Source organism: Paroedura picta, chromosome 10 (assembly GCF_049243985.1).
Source record: "Paroedura picta isolate Pp20150507F chromosome 10, Ppicta_v3.0, whole genome shotgun sequence".
NCBI classification, from domain to species: Eukaryota; Metazoa; Chordata; class Lepidosauria; order Squamata; family Gekkonidae; genus Paroedura; species Paroedura picta.
In genome coordinates, this window is record NC_135378.1 from 37,860,633 (window position 1) to 37,876,825 (window position 16,193).

Sequence of the window (16,193 nt, forward strand, 5' to 3'; positions counted from 1 at the left end):
CAAATATCAAATCCTGGGGACATTTCAGGCTAGGAAAATATCAATGGGGAGAAGAGTGAGCCCCTTTGTCTCACAGGCTACAGTCCTTATCTGAACTGGACATGCCTATTCCTGGTAATTGAGTTCCGAGAATGGAATTTCCTGTACATTTCAAACTGAAAGGACTAGGACAGATATATGGGAACACAGAGACTTAGTTGGGTGTGAATTGATTAATCTGCATCAAGAGATGGTTAATTGGAACTTGTCATATGTGGCTGAAACAAAACTGTGGCTGCATTTTAATGTAAAAAGCCAATTCGCTCTCAGTTCACTGAAAGATGGAGTTACATAAAGGAACCAAAATAAACTGGTGAACTGAGGGCATCTGGAGAACTGAAATGTCATTTAGGCCGGGAGTCACAATCCTACCATAGAACAAAGTTTGTTCTTTTGCTTCTTTGGGTAGTAAAAAGTTCCAGCTCTTCAAGACATATTCTTTGTAACAACACAGCTACCTGCCTGAATACTACTATGTATGTGTGTACTTGTGCAATCCATCTCTCTTTCACAGACACTAATTATAAAAAGTGAAAGCATTTGGCTTTTAAAATTATGCTAAAAATGTAATTGGTATTATGTAGAGACTTTTTGGAAAGATCATATAGGATGAAAAGGTAATAGGCCCACACAAGATGAAATAGCTATCCTAAGGCACATCTATTTTCAGAAAATCACCTATTTCTATTCCATAAAGAGGTTTAACAAACGAAATTGAGGCAAAAGAGACACAAGGCATCTGCAAGAAAATAAAAAAGGTGGTAGTGCTGGGGAGAAAACAACACAATGAAAGAAGATACCAATATATTCTGTACCAAGAAAGAAAACAGAACAAAAAGTCTTTTTAGAAAGAAATACAAGAAAACGAAAGAACAAAAGAGACTGTAGTAGGAGAGGAGAGACGATAACACAAATACAGCGTTATGTACAAATGACATGTATACTTATGGCACAACATAATACATTGATCTGGGTCAAGCAACTGGCCAGAACTGATTGTTTTAATCATTTATTTTACTGCTTATTTAATCCTTTGGCATCAGCTTCTTAGGCAGCAACAGAAAATGACTAGAGGGAAGAAGTGAAGCACATCCTTTTCAGGATGTGATCAGAGGTGACCGTAACATGAAGCTACAGAGGGAAAGTCTGAGATTTGTTTGGGTTGAGCTAGAAATGGGACATAATACCTTCCTGGCAGACTGCATGAGTTTCACATCAGACTTGACATTTGACAGCACTGAGAAAATAATCATTTGTAGGCCAGCATGAGAGCATTATCTAGCAAACTGTGCCTCAGAGCAAACTCCATTTAACTTGATGTTGTGAGAGAACTCTGGATGACGTATACAACAGCAGCATTCAATTGACTCAGTCTAAAGCATCTAAATGTTAATGTAGGCTTGGAATAAAGTATATATTTTATGATAAAACTGCACAGGACAGAGCAGAACGAAGTATATGACATAAATGTTGGCAATTGGCAGAAGATGGGTTATACACACAGAGAGGTGACAGCGATGCAAACATTCCCTCAGTGCTTTGGGAGGGAGGGAGGGAGGGAGAAACGAATTCACAAGCAACATGAGGAAACTTTTCGACTGCAGTCCACCCTCATTGTGCCCTCTTGCTTGCAAATCCTATTATCTCTGTTTGCCATCTTAATAGAAAGTAATGAGATGGCTATCCATCTCCCTGAAATGAGTGTTGTATAAAACAGGAAAGACCCTGGTAAGCAAAAGAAGAGTTCCTTCACTCAGTTGACAGTTCTCCTACTCAAGCTGTTGTATATTACCATGAAATGTATCCTCTGAGGTTCAAGGGAACCCGCCAGAACTCTTGTGATGTGGGTTATGGTTGAGGAACAAAGCAGTAGTTTTGAACAGACCTATTACAATCATTCCACAGCTGCCTTTCATCAAAATTATAAAAATAATAAGTAATGGAGGATGTCATTTTGATATATATTTAACATAACTTGTCTATTTATAACTTGATCTCTGAGGAGAGGTAATTGAACAAATGCCGTTTTCTGTTTCTTGGTGTACCTTCTGAGATTGCTGAACCCCATGTGAGTTGAGCTCCACTGCGCTTTGTTTAAGCAAAATGGAGACGAGAAACCGCATGCCTGAACTGAAGCCTGATGAACCAGCAGAATGAGATAGCCGCTTGCATGTAGTGTGGTTCTTTTGCTGCCACAGAATTATGTGGTAAAATTAAGCTGTCACCCAGGATCCAAAATTAGTCGGAGGCAAACTTTTGATATGCTTTTCAGGTCGGCTATGCACAGAACAAAAGCCACAGTGGACTATAAAATAACAACAAAATACCTTTAACACCAGAAATATTTTGTTATAAATGTACATTGAAAAGCTGGATACTTTTCACAGTATTTGTGAACAAACACCATGACCAATGCCATTTATAGCTTGGGTTCCCATTCAAAACAGCAATGTTGAAAATCACGTTTGGTTCTGATGATCCAAGTGGCTTACCAGTGTAGCAATGCGATTTTGAACCGTATATTGCTGATTTAAATATCTTCCCCACTATATTTCAGAGGGTTTGGGTAGATTGCAACATTATTAGAAGGGTAATGAAATGCAGTCTTAAGCAGACCCTGTACTGTGTTTTATAAAATTAAAACTGTACAATTGTTGCTGAATCTTAATTCTTCTGGCAAATATAATTACAAGCCTAAGAGTGGACCCAGCACAGTCAGTGGCAAAATATTAACTGATTTTGATGGAGACAGCATTTCACAAAGGACTGCAAATGATTTACCACAGAACATCCCCATTGAGAATCGCAGCATTACTCCACAGTGCATGTTGCTTTTGGGGACTGCAGTACTGAAGCAGACTTGTTACGTATTTACAACTAGAATTTTCTAGTCAAAGGATACATAGCAGCTTTAAGAAACACCTTTTGGATTTGTCATTTTTATCACCTCCATCTAGAGTGCCTGCTGACAGATCAGCAGCATGTCAGAAATGGGCAAAGAACACGAAGATATACAAGTGTGAATTTCATGAAGTCTGTTGCTGTTCGTTTGCCATATATTTTTGGCCAGTAAGACAATATAAGTACTTGGTTTCAACACCCTGTGCATCTCATCCCTGTAGCAATTACAGCAAGAGTCCAGCTGTAAAAACCTGATGGAGATGCTGTGCAGATTCAAAGAATCAAAAGCACAATTCATTAGAAGTGCTTCACTTGGTTTCTGAAGCATTTTCGCTACAGGCGCACACTGGCAGAGGGGTTCAAGGTCATTCTTATTCTTGCCTTTTTACTACTCAGCAGAGGGCAAGCTACTGGAAAGCAATCCAGAAATGTAAGATTACCACAGATACTATTTAAAATGGTTCCTGAAAACGTGTGTATTTGAAAGAGAGAGGACAATATACAACAAAAACAAAAGTAAAAATAGATCTCACCTTTATGCTTCTGCACTGAGGTTTTTTTTTTAAGTCCATCATCTTAATACCATTTATAGAGACCTTTACAGATATCTATCTGAAGCAATTTAAAGATTTAAACAACACCCAGACACATTTGTACACTAATAGCCAAATTATGCTACTTTATATTTGAATATCATTCACAACTGTCCTTTAAAGCAGAGCAGTTAAAGGATTCAAAGCACATACAAGAAATTTTAAAGGATTATTTAATTTTACCTTTGAGAAAAAGTAATTGTTTAATAATTACTATAGTCCAGATATTTTAAATCACAAAATACTTTTTAGTAAGCATTATTCTTTGTGTTTGCTTTAATTCAAGTCTATTTAGGAAGGCTTCTCATACAACAATTTATAAAGATACACATATATCTCTTATTATATAAACAGTAGGCCTCAATTGGTAAATTCTAAGCACAACTGGGTCATGACTTAATCTTAGGTGATTCATAGAAGCACCACCTTCACCTTTTCTGTACGTAGAATTAAGCCCAGTTCAGCGCTCATCTGGTTGTGGAGATAATGCCTGCTTCCAGATTACATCAGCACTGGCCCGGGCCTGTCCCAGGGCTGACCTGACTCAGGCCCTCCATAGCCCTGCAGCAAGGGAATGCTGATCCACGTTCCCTTTTTTGCCCATGTTGGGGCAGGCCTATATGGAGCTCTATAGGCCCAGCTCCTCCCCAATTACGGTGGTCAAAACTGCTGCAGAGCCACCTGGGGCACTTATTTTTAAGAAGGCGGAAATGAATTGTAACACAATCCCGCCTTCTTGGGGGGGGATGACCTGTGCTGCTGTGAAGCGTGACGGAAGTCTCCACCCCGGCTGCTGTCTGGAGGCATAAATTTGGGGCGGACAGTGGGGAAAATGCTCCTCTGTCTTGGCCCGGGAAGAGGCAGGGCAAACTGCCCCATCTCAGTCACCCAGCAGCAGCCCAGTGTGGTTCCACCAGTATGGAATAGGTCCTTGTCTACCTTTTGGAGAAAGAAGGAAACAAAAAGACAGAAAAAGGTGAAAAGAGCTCTTAAGAATGATCCCATCTTACAGCTTAGAATGAGAGTTTAGCAGCAATCTATGAGAATCTCACATACTACTGACACCATCACCTTTCTCTACTCCTACCTCTCACTGCTTCTTCCTCCATCTTTTTCCTTCCACACTTTCCTTCTTATCCACTTATCCACCTTCACACTGGTTGCTACCTCACTCTTGATCTCCCACTGTGCCCTTTTTTCTCAGTCTGCCTTCCTTAGCCACCTCCTTCTCACTACCAGAAGGAAAGGAGTCAGCAACAACAGATGAGAGCTGCCGAGGCCTAACTATCTTTGTTCTCAGAGGGAGACTACAATCAGTTGCAGCCTTGCTTCCCAGGCTCAAAGTTGTTCCAACTGCTTGCTTTTGTTTCCTTTTTTCTCACTGAGGTAAGTCCTCTGCAACTTTCCCTTGCTGCTACTCTGCCTGCCTACCTATACCCTGCCCTCAGCACTGTTGGTCATCCACACTTCTGCTGCTATGCCTCCTTCCCAACTGTTCTGGCTATCTGGCCATCAGCCCCTTCTTGCAGTTTGTGTATGTTGTGTGTGTGTTTGGGGAGACGGTATCTCCTGCTCCTCCCCTTTATGCCAATAAAAGTACTCTGACTCCCAGCCATCTGCAAAACCACTGGTTTGATGGCAGTGCCTTCTGCTTTTCGTCCTCTGCACAGTTTCCTCCTCTTCCTGTCCAGACACCTGCGTAGTCTGGGCACACAGTAGCCTTCAATTACACAAGCTTTGTTGCCCATTTCTGGGAAATCCTTCCATATTTTAAATAGTTTCATATTTATCTTCAAAGCTGGGAATTCCCTGGATTTGCAGGAAAATTTCTGCTGCCTCTACCTGGTCTTAATTCCCAGTTGGGGCTATGTTGACTATTAGATATTATAAGTACAGCTACATCCTTTAAAACTTACTGCTTTTTTTCCTACCAAACTACAAGCCATTTTAAAAGTGCATAGGCTGGCTGGGGAGGAGGGAATGTGGGTATTTGGATTAAATTCCTCCTCATTCGTCTCTAAAAAGTGCAGATCCGCTGCAATCTGAACCTCTGGTTTCACTTTACTTCAACCAACCTCATAGCTATTCCTCCGCAGGAATCCTGCAACCTCAAGGATACCATTCTAGGGATCAGAAAAAGCTGTAGGGAAGGAGAGGAACGTGACCAAACTCCATATGTCTTCTGCATGGATGGTTGGATACTGCCTATTGTAGCTTTATGCTCAGCTGAAGTAGGAGATTTCATATGCTGCGTGTACATACTTATCAGCTTACTTAAAATCTTCATAAAATGGAACCCTGCTTATTATTGGTCATGGCAAAACAGCAGAGCCACTGTAATCCTTAACCATAGTTAAGCCAGCAGGGAAGCATTCCTGCTCCAGAGCAGGGAGGGGACAAGAATGCATAGCGGAGGGACAGAAAGTTCATTATGTCTGTAAGAGCCCTAATAAAATAATAGTCACCTTTTAGCTAATGCTATAAAATCCAGTCACGATACAACCAGTAGGTTAAATCATAAGTACATTTTTCACTCACAGAAGGGCAATTTACCCCTCATACTGCTCATGAAACAGCAGTTTAGGAAGATCAGTGGGCTGCAATGGGAGGGGGACAGCCTGGAAAGCTTCATTCTGCTGACAGAGTTGCTTCCGATTATTGGAATATTTCAGCCAGGATCTGCTTATTTTAGTGGGGGACATAAGCATGTTCAAAATCCTACTGAAATCAATATATTTTAGGAGAGTTTTTAGTTTAGCTGGGTTTTGCATTCTGTTTTAATAATCACCCTTTACTTTTATATTACTGCACAATATGAGAAATCAATTTACTTCAAAGGGGGAGAAAAGCACTTTCACAAGCAAGCAGAAACCACTTGATCCACTATAATAAATATCACGTTTTCCTTTCTTTTGGCTTAGAAAAGCTATTTCATACTTATGAATCTCAATGATCAAAATAATTCTGCCAATTACTGTGTTTCATTCTGCTATGCATAGTCAACTATGTAATGCAATAAACTATGCCTGAATGGTCTGTTTACCCCACAGCAAGTTACAAGGAAAACTCTTTCCCCTTAAAGGACTTGTCTCTTTGAAATGCACAAACTGGCAAGAAGCCAAGGGAAGCTGGTGCTTAAGAAACCAAGACTGAGCAGTGCCTGTGTGCATTTCAATCTCAGCCAACCGCAGTAAATGTTATTGGAGTTTTTGTGCTGTAAAATTGCTGCTTTCATGCCCACTGCATCTGACAATAGGAATCCTTGATCTAGCATGAGGGAAGGAGAATGATGTGCCTTCTAGTCAAAACTCTGCATTCCTTAAAAACCAGGGATATTTCTAGAGTAGACGCTTAATGGGTTAGTGACAGCGAGACTCATGTCAATGGTGCGTTTGGACAAAGAAAAATAAAGCTTTTGTTAGTTGTAGGGAACAGTAAAACATTATCCTTTCAAAGCTACTTGGAGCAGAAGGAAATACATATAGAAAGGAAGCAGTTATTGAATTAATAACTTTAAGTATTTTGCTTCAACCTGGAAGTCTGAGAGCAAGATCCCTCATTCAAACAACTTCAGACTAAATGGATGATTGACCATTTTAATTAGTCATCACATCTCAACATAGTTCTAAAGTTCTTATCAGTGGGACATTCTCTATGCATACTGACACATCATAGTTTGTAATGGTAAGTGAGCACTGTCAGAGAAGAAAACGTGAGATTTGGGTGTATCAACGATCCTTCGCTCTGAAAGCAGAATTTTTTTGCTATATCAAAAGAGGGATTGCAGAAGCCCAAGGGTTTTCAAGTCTCATTCTGTAATGATCAGTGATTTGTCCCCATCTTGATCATCTTAATATTATTCTCTTTGGCAGTAAGTCTTTCATTTTACTCTTAAAACTGAAGTACCTGTAGAAAATTCAGGACCATCTGAAATGGCAGCAAGCATGAGTCATTGGTTCTCAATATATTTTCACTCTGACATAATTTGGTACAATTTTCTCTAATTACACCCACAGAAAGAAAAATATAACCTATATATATATTAAAGATAAAGCACTAAAGTACAGGCAGTAGCTGGATAAGGTGCTTGATACAAAAAGTTAGAGTTTTATACTGTAGAACGCAGTTCAGTGAAAGGTTGAGCGTGCATGCTAGTGCCAATATGAACTTATCCAAGAAAACCCATTTCTGGGTCTCTTACCTCATTCTCAAGTACCTCTATCAATATTGCTTTCAGGAATTGTGCTCTCTGCTACATTCATTATATAAGTCAAAATATTTCTATAATCTTTGTAAGGATGCAATGGAAAGAGTCCAGTTCACAAGCATTTACCCTTGCCTGACTTCTGTGTAAAGAGCTGAGGAGCAGAAGCAGGATTCATGCTTCACTAAAGCCTAGCCCTCAGTTGTAATGGGTGGCAGAGGCTTGGAAAATGGGTTAGATCCTAGGACTGAGACCTAGCTAACTGACTGAGACTTTATTATACAACCAGAAAAGGAGTTAGCCAAAGAAATAAGGACAGCTTCCCTGTAGCTCCAGTACTCCTAACAAAGGCAACCTCACACCTCAGGTATGACTTTAAGCAGACTATAAATGGGGGTCACAACAACAGGAGGCACTGGTGTGGGATCAAGGTACTGTCTAGCTGCAGACATACACGTTTAAATCTGAATTTGCAGAAAGTGTGTTTGGGGAGGCTGTAAGTTTAACATGATCCGGGGTTCTAATGAAGGAGTAACCACCTGTATTTTATAAGTCTTGATGAAGTCTTCTTTTGTATTTTTCTATTTTTGTAAATGTTGAGCTCTGTTCTTTCCTATGCAACTATGTTCATGACACATTTAATAAGGACATATATAAGCCATCTTCTGCAAAAGTCACATATACAATTTGTACCTTCTAGATTTTACATTTCACTTCTCAGTATTTAGTATTTTACCATGTCAGTATTGTTTTGTAAGCTTCCATATATTTAGTTTAACAGAAATCTAACTGTGCCACTAAAAATGGCATGGGACACCAGCAGCTTGAAGCTTGGTGTTCTAGGAGTGTTGTATGCAGCTAGCTCAAAGATCTTATTTGTCTCTTGAGAAACTTATATGCAGGTCAAGAAGCAACAGTGAGAACTGAACATGGAATCACTGATTGGTTCAAAATTGAGAAAGGAGTTCGGCAAGGCTCTATACTGTCGCCTTGCCTATTTAACTTGTATGCGGAGCACATCATGAGAAAAGCGGGATTAGAAGAGTCACAAATTGGGATCAAGATTGCAGGGAGAAATATCAACAACAGATATGCAGATGAAACCACTCTAATGGCAGAAAGTGAAGAGGAACTAAAGAGCCTGTTGATGCGGGTGAAGGAGGAGAGTGCAAAAGTTGGCTTGAAACTCAACATCAAGAAAACAAAGATCATGGCATCTGGCTCTCTCAATTCCTGACAAATAGATGGGGAAGAAATGGGGATAGTGACAGATTTTATTTTCCTGGGCTCCAAGATCACTGCAGATGGGGACTGCAGCAAAGAAATTAAAAGACGCTTGCTCCTAGGGAGGAAAGCTATGGCAAATCTAGACAGCATCCTAAAAAGCAGAGACATCACCCTGCCAACGAAAGTGCGTTTAGTCAAGGCTATGGTATTCCCAGTTGCAATATATGGCTGCGAAAGTTGGACCATAAGGAAGGCTGAGCATCAAAGAATTGAGGCTTTAGAACTTTGGTGCTGGAGAAGACTCTTGCGAGTCCCTTGGACTGCAAGGCGAACAAACTGGTCAGTCCTAGAGGAGATCAGCCCTGACTGCTCCTTAGAATGCCAGATCCTGAAGATGAAACTCAAATACTTTGGCCACCTCATGAGAAGGAAGGATTCCCTGGAGAAAAGCCTAATGCTGGAAGCGATTGAGGGCAAAAGAAGAAGGGGACGACAGAGAATGAGGTGGCTGGATGGAGTCACTGAAGCAGTAGGTGCAAACTTAAATGGACTCCGGGGAATGGTAGAGGACAGGAAGGCCTAGATGATCATTGTCCATAGAGTCGTGATAACTTCGTACCTAACAAGCTAAAAGATGCCTGTTTAGGACAGTTGTGCTGCTCATGGCTTTGGCAGATAAGAGAGGACAGTGGTGTCTAACATGACGCCAGGATTTATTCCCAGTCACTGAACCCACTTGATTGTAATGTTAAAATTCACACCTAGTTTTAATAACCCCCCTCTAAGCAGGCAGATAAAATATTATTTTATGAAATGTGATCAGATTGATTGGAAGATTCTTAGCAGTGTCTGCATGAAGACTGAACAATTGAACAATGACTGAATTTAAGTGTGATTTTTTCCCACCTGCATGTCAAGAGCAGTTTGGGGCATTGATTTGCGAAATGACCTGGTACCACTTCTAGTAATTGGACTAGCTGCAGCTAAAATAAAATTCTTATTAACAGATTATCTGCCTGGTGTGGAAATACTTTCCTTTCACAACAGGTGAAACAAACATCACTAATGCCACAAGTGAACCTGACAGAAATAATAATGCTTCAGGAAGGTGATTGGCTTATGCTCTTTTTGATCTTACAGATGGACTTTCTAAGATCATTGTGCTAGAGCCAGCTGTAGGCTCACAGACCTGCTACTTCCCTGTGCCACATCTAGTTGGCATTCAGCCAAATTGGCTCTTGCCTACTGTTCTTTCACCTGTTTAGGACCATCTGTCTGGGAACGATAGACACTAGCCAATTGGGCTGGATACTTATCTAAGCATGGGATTTCAGTAAGCCAGTTGAGGCTGGAGCTCCATGGAAGGGTTTGACACGGAGGCTCTTTCCCATTGTAGTATTAACGCTGTTTTCTGTGAGTGATGTCAGCATGGGGAAGAACCTCATCTGAGCTTCTCGTATTCCAGTAGTATAGGAAAGAAGCATTATGTGCTGTCTTTTATCAGGGCACATTTTTGTTAATTTCTCCTAATTCCTGATGAAGATTCAGGGAGGCTGGAAAAAGCCATCATCAGAAGGCATGAGGGATGTTGTGTATTTGGCCCACAGTTTTCCAGTGCCTTACTGCTGTCACAGAAGTTGCTTTTAAAATTTATGATGGATTGGCTTTGCAAAAAATTCAGGAATTTGTTTGTGGCCCTTATCTGGACTAAAATTTGCAACAACAACAAAAAAAGATGAATATTCATTATCTATCTGAATATGTATCAGATTAACATGGTAGATTTTTCATTGGCTTTAAAATGTGATGTTGAAGAAGGGATATCACTGTGTCAGTTTTCAGGATGCTATTTACTTAATAGGCTGTCCATCTAGAAACCTACCACCGAAAAATGTATTGGTTTAGTTTTATTGTAAATTTAAATTTATTTTTATTATGATGGGACCTAAATTGTTGGTCACCGCCCTGAGACTGCAAGTCTGAGAGGGGTGGAATATAAACCGATAAATAAATGATAATTTGTCACATAAAATCCCTTTTATTTATTTACTTGATGATTTCTGGGTCACCTTTCCTAACCAGCTAGCTTGATTTGTCAATAGGTTTGTCAGTAGGTTTGTACCCTTCTTGGAAGGGTGCGTTACTGTTACTGACACAGACAACGTGGGTGTGAGTGTTCTTTTAGAGCTGTGAAAACTAGAATCAGTAAATAATCGGTTTTGGCTTCTCTAACAACAAAGACTAATTAAAAAAAACTGGGAACCAAATACGAGCTACGACAGCGGTACGAGCTGCAACAACTGATTGCCCACCACTTTGCATAATTTGATTTTGGTGGGTAAGGTTGAGGTGAGGAAGGAGCTTTAATTTGCTCTTGGCAGAAGGACTGAATGCTTAATTAAACTGAACAACTGTATGTTTTATTTTATATTAGAGGAGCAACACTGACAGGGTTCTGGCAGTATGATTCAAGTAAAAAAAGAAAATAAGATTCAAGTCAAATATCAGAAAGAGATCAAAAACTATTTGGCTAGTTCACAAGAACATTTGTTTATTTTATCAAGCTACTTCCATTTTCCTCAAGCCTGTTGAACAGAAACATTAGTTGAACTGTACCTAAAGGATATTAACCTTCCTCTTTATGGTCTGGTTTTGTATGTGGGAGATTAAATGCCTTTATATCTAGCAACTGTGAAGTGCTTTGAGCACTGATGAGCTGTGCTGTGTCCAAATCATAACAAATCAGTAGGCCAAAATGAATCCCACATGCATTTTTGAAAAATGTGCATGAACTAGACTGCTTCACATTTTCTTTTCTTTTCCTATCACTCTGTATCTTTTCTTCTCCTATCACTCTGAATAAGCAGACCTACCAAAGATGCCTGGCATTTTAGACGCTCTCTGTTAGAAGAAAACCAGACTGGAGATTTGTATCAAAGAAATGGTGCTTGAGACTGCTATTTTAGGGTTGGAGATGCCCTTTCTTCTTGTGTGCATAGAAAGTGCTTCTACTAATGCAAACTGTGGTGGCAGGGTATATATGGGTGTGTTCCACTGAGTTTTCTTTCCTGCTGCACTCCCATAGCATATGCTATGTCATTCTCAAACATCTCCTGACCCAGAGAACTGGCTTTTCTAGGAGTGAGATCTGTTTTGTATTCGCTCATTGTTCCCAGAATCCATTTAAGGATTCTTGGCTTCAGATTTTATCTTATGTTGAGGGACACTATTTTAGCTTAAGCAGATTTATGGAACACGTCTTTTTTATGGTGGATAACTTTCAAATCAATCAGAACTATTATTATTTAAAATACAGTAATACAGTAATTTTAATACAGTAATTTAATACAGGAGCCTGGGTGTGAATCTGGACTCCACTCTATCTAGGGAGGTCCAGATCAGAAATGTTGCATACCAGATGGTCTATCGTCTCTGCCGCGCGTGGCAACTAGCACCTTACCTATCATCTGACCTAGCCACAGTCACCTCCAGATTGAATTACAGCAATTTACTCTATGGAGTAAATCTATCTTCCATAGATTGCTCTTGAAATGATTCAGGATCTTCAACTGGTCCAGAACACAGCCACATGGGTCCTTACTGGGACACAGTTTAGAGCACATATTCAACCTGTGATTTCCCAGTTGAACTGGTTCCAGACTGAGGACTGAATCAGGTTCAAGGTTTATGTGATCACCTTTAAAGCCTTAAACGGGCCGGGACATTTGTACCTGTGGGACTGCCTCCTTCCCTGTGTCCTCCAAAGGAAAATAAGATCTAGTAAATAAAATTTGCTCAAGGTCCCAAGCCCCAAAGATATTAAATTGGCCTCAACCAGTCCTGACTCCAGTCTGGTGAAACACGTTCTCCTGTGAGACATAGGACAGTTCCACAGTGCTTGCAGACAGAAGTCTTCTGCCAGGCTTATGGCTGAGGTCAGAAACAATGCTGGAAATCCAGCCTCCCCTCCCAAAACATCAGCCCACCCAGAACACCAGCTAACCTATCATCCCTTTTACCACCCCTCTATGTTTACATCATCCCACTCATCAGAAAGAGAGATAGTAGCTTTAGAAGGATCCATTTTAATCTAGTTGTGAATTATTGAATTTTAATATTTATACTGAATTATTATTTACATATATGCTGTTACCTGTCCTGAGTCATTTGGTAAGGATGGGTTATAAGTAATTTTATATCATCATCAAAAAACAACCACAACATTCCTTCTGCACTATACCGTGTATACAACATACTAAGTATCTTTCAAAGTGGTAACTTTTCTTTGGATAAAACTTTTATCCAATCTTTTTTTTAAATTGTAAAATAATAGTATCTGCCACATTTTATAACCCCAGCTAAACAATTTGCTTCATCTGGGTAAAGGAGTTACTGACACTGACCCCTCTCCAGATGTATCTGCTTAATAGGCATAGTATTAAATTTTTCAATATGACTACAGGTTTCTACTGCATACCAAATTTCTACCTTTGACTAGGTTCTACACTTATTTGCCTAGTTCAATACTGTGTCTTATCTTGTAACGTGTATTTCTCAATGATTCTTGTAAGCTCCAAGTTTTGAGATTCAAAAAATTCTGATGTTCTTGGATTGTCTCAATATGTGACAATCAAAATATACAACAGCTGAACAACAACATGTTTTCTGATTTGTAGGAAACATGCACGTTGTAATGAACAGTGTTTTGGCAGGATGCAACTTAAAAATGGCTCACCAACCTGTTAGAAGCTAACTGTCCACTTAAGCAACATACATCTGTTTTCATTTGTCAATATGGAGAGTTTGTTGTTGTAATAACAAAATATAGATAATGCTATGGGATGTAAATGATCCAGAATAGTATCCAACCCACCTTTTGAAAATGGAAAAGTATATTCAGTAATTTCTTTGTTTCTTTGCTGCTAGTTCTAAAAACCTCCAAAGTAGCAATCATTTCCCCTGGGAAACCATTACATTTCCTAACAGAGTCTACTGGCAGGAAGATTTTCTTCCTCTCCAGCCTACATTTCTTCTTAAGTTTCTTTGCTCTCACAGTGCATTGCATATACCTTTTCCCATAACTTTAAATATGTTCTGTTTATTCCTTAGCCATTTTTAGCCAAAATGTATATATTCCTAGCTTCTGGAAACTTTCTTCCTATATCAACCATTTCATTTTCTTGATTAACTTTTTATGCCTTAGTGAATGAATGCTTTCAAAATAACATTTTTACCATATCAAGAGATGCCTTGTGCATGTATATAGAGAGTCTAATGATGAACTGTTTCTCTTGTACTATGTTTTGAATTTTTACATAGCACTTATAATGCACTGGTTAAGAACCAGATTATGTTGAAGTCTTGTGTCTGATTTGCTGTTTACTAACTCACCATATCTTATAGGTGTCACATGGCACACTTCAAGGATTTCTTCCTTCTTGTGCTTAAAAGTGTGTATCTGTGTGTGGGGGTGAGTATGTGGGGGAGAATTTGATAAGTCTGCTACTATGTCAGTCCTGTGATTACTGAATGGGGTTAGGCTAAGAACAGAATGATGGAGAGAAATAAGGATTTCCCTCCAAAGTATTCTGGGTCTTACCGCTGCTTAATACAAATGCTCTCAGGAATTTTGTAGTCCTTGTCACTGAACAAGGCCTGAAGACATATAGTATATTTTTGCTTTACCATCATTGTAATTAGGAAGTTTTCATGATGAGAAGGACATTAAAGGGTCTTCTGTTGTATTATTCTGGATTGTGTATTTGTTTTTTGCCTTATCCAAAGCAGAGATTTTGCATTTACCCTGGCAGGGCATATCTACAAATTATTCACAAATCAAGAGTGAGACTATCCCGCCACAAAAGTTTCTATTTCATATTAAACTAAAAATAATAGAAAGAGCTTTGAAAGTTCGGAATATTTCAAGACGTTAAAATCTATTAATACCTTTTCAATCAGAATTAGGAATAATTTATATGAAGAGTTCCAATACTCTGCTTACTATTGCCAGCTATCAAATACAGTCTTCTTTGTTCAAAAGACAGTTCTCAGTTCCTTTGGATGAAAGACCAGTATCCTTTACTCATTAATGCATCCTGTCTCATTAAATTATAACATTCCTAACCTCCATTAAAAATGCCAAGTACGTAAATGGATAAAGTATGGACGAAATTCATGATAAATTAGGTATGCCATATTAAAAGTGATTATTTCCCTTTGTATTTTTGGACATGGTTTCATACTTCTCAGATTATCCACATATTTTTACACCTTGAAGCTCACCAAAGCACTACATGTAACTAGGATATATGTCATAACAAAACTGACCTAAATAACCATATGAATCTAACAAATAGTAGACAATCATTTTGGGAAACAAATCGCATAGATATTCATGGAAGGTTTAAGACGGTAAGCAATTAAAGAAGTAGCCCTTCTTATACAATCAGAAGCCTTTTACATTAAAATAAAGAGGGATAACTTTTGCATTGTGGACAATAAAATGTGATTATGTATTCTTACTATTTTTTAGCTTAAACAAATTAATTTTCTTATACATATTTCCTGTTCACCTGACAACAACAATTTCCAAAGTTCATGTTTTTATCAGACTGTTTTGTTATTGTTAATTAAAGAATACAAAGCAAGAAAGTAAACTGAAAACTATGGACAAGATGTCCTCTTCTTACCATGACCTGAGGCAAAAACTGAAACAGGACCGGTCTGTACTAGATAAGAGCTGGCTGTATAGTCCTCATCAGTGTCAGAGTCCTGAACTGGCTGGATAGCACTAGTACTTAGCAACCATCTCTGGTTGTCATGGAGATTAGGAGATGGAGGAGGGGAATGTAAATGTTCAATAACAGATTGACTAGATGAGGAGGATGGCATGGGAGGACCTAAGGAAAAAAAAATAAAAAAAAACTTTTAAAATGTGGATTAGGATAACATGAATGATAAAATCAGTTGCTGCTTGCATCCTTCAAATTATAACTACTTAAACTTTAATAAAGCATGGGACAAACAAAAATGTGTAGATAGCACATGATGGAAGTGATTCTAGGATATCTGAAATTCATGGGACAAGCAAGGGGGTGCTTTTGTTTCTGAAACATTCTATATATATAAATGATTATTTTGTTAAATAGTTCAGTGGTGCCCTGCATAACAACAGCACGGGATCACTTCACTATCAAGCATCTTCCAGTGTTCAGTTGCTTAGTTAAACT

At 39.0% G+C, this 16,193-nt stretch overlaps 1 protein-coding gene across 28 annotated transcripts in view; it reads right to left on the minus strand.

Annotated features, from left to right (window-relative positions):
* Positions 1-16,193, minus strand: part of TENM3 (teneurin transmembrane protein 3) — a 1,688,047-nt gene that overhangs the window by 194,270 nt on the left and 1,477,584 nt on the right. For 19 of the 28 annotated variants that reach the window (XM_077302333.1, XM_077302335.1, XM_077302351.1 and 16 more), the window contains one exon: positions 15,654-15,863. The exons of the other annotated variants lie outside the window; for them this stretch is intronic. In XM_077302333.1, the coding sequence (XP_077158448.1) occupies positions 15,654-15,863 (210 nt within the window). The remainder of the gene's footprint in view (positions 1-15,653; positions 15,864-16,193) is intronic. 28 annotated transcript variants of the gene reach the window in all.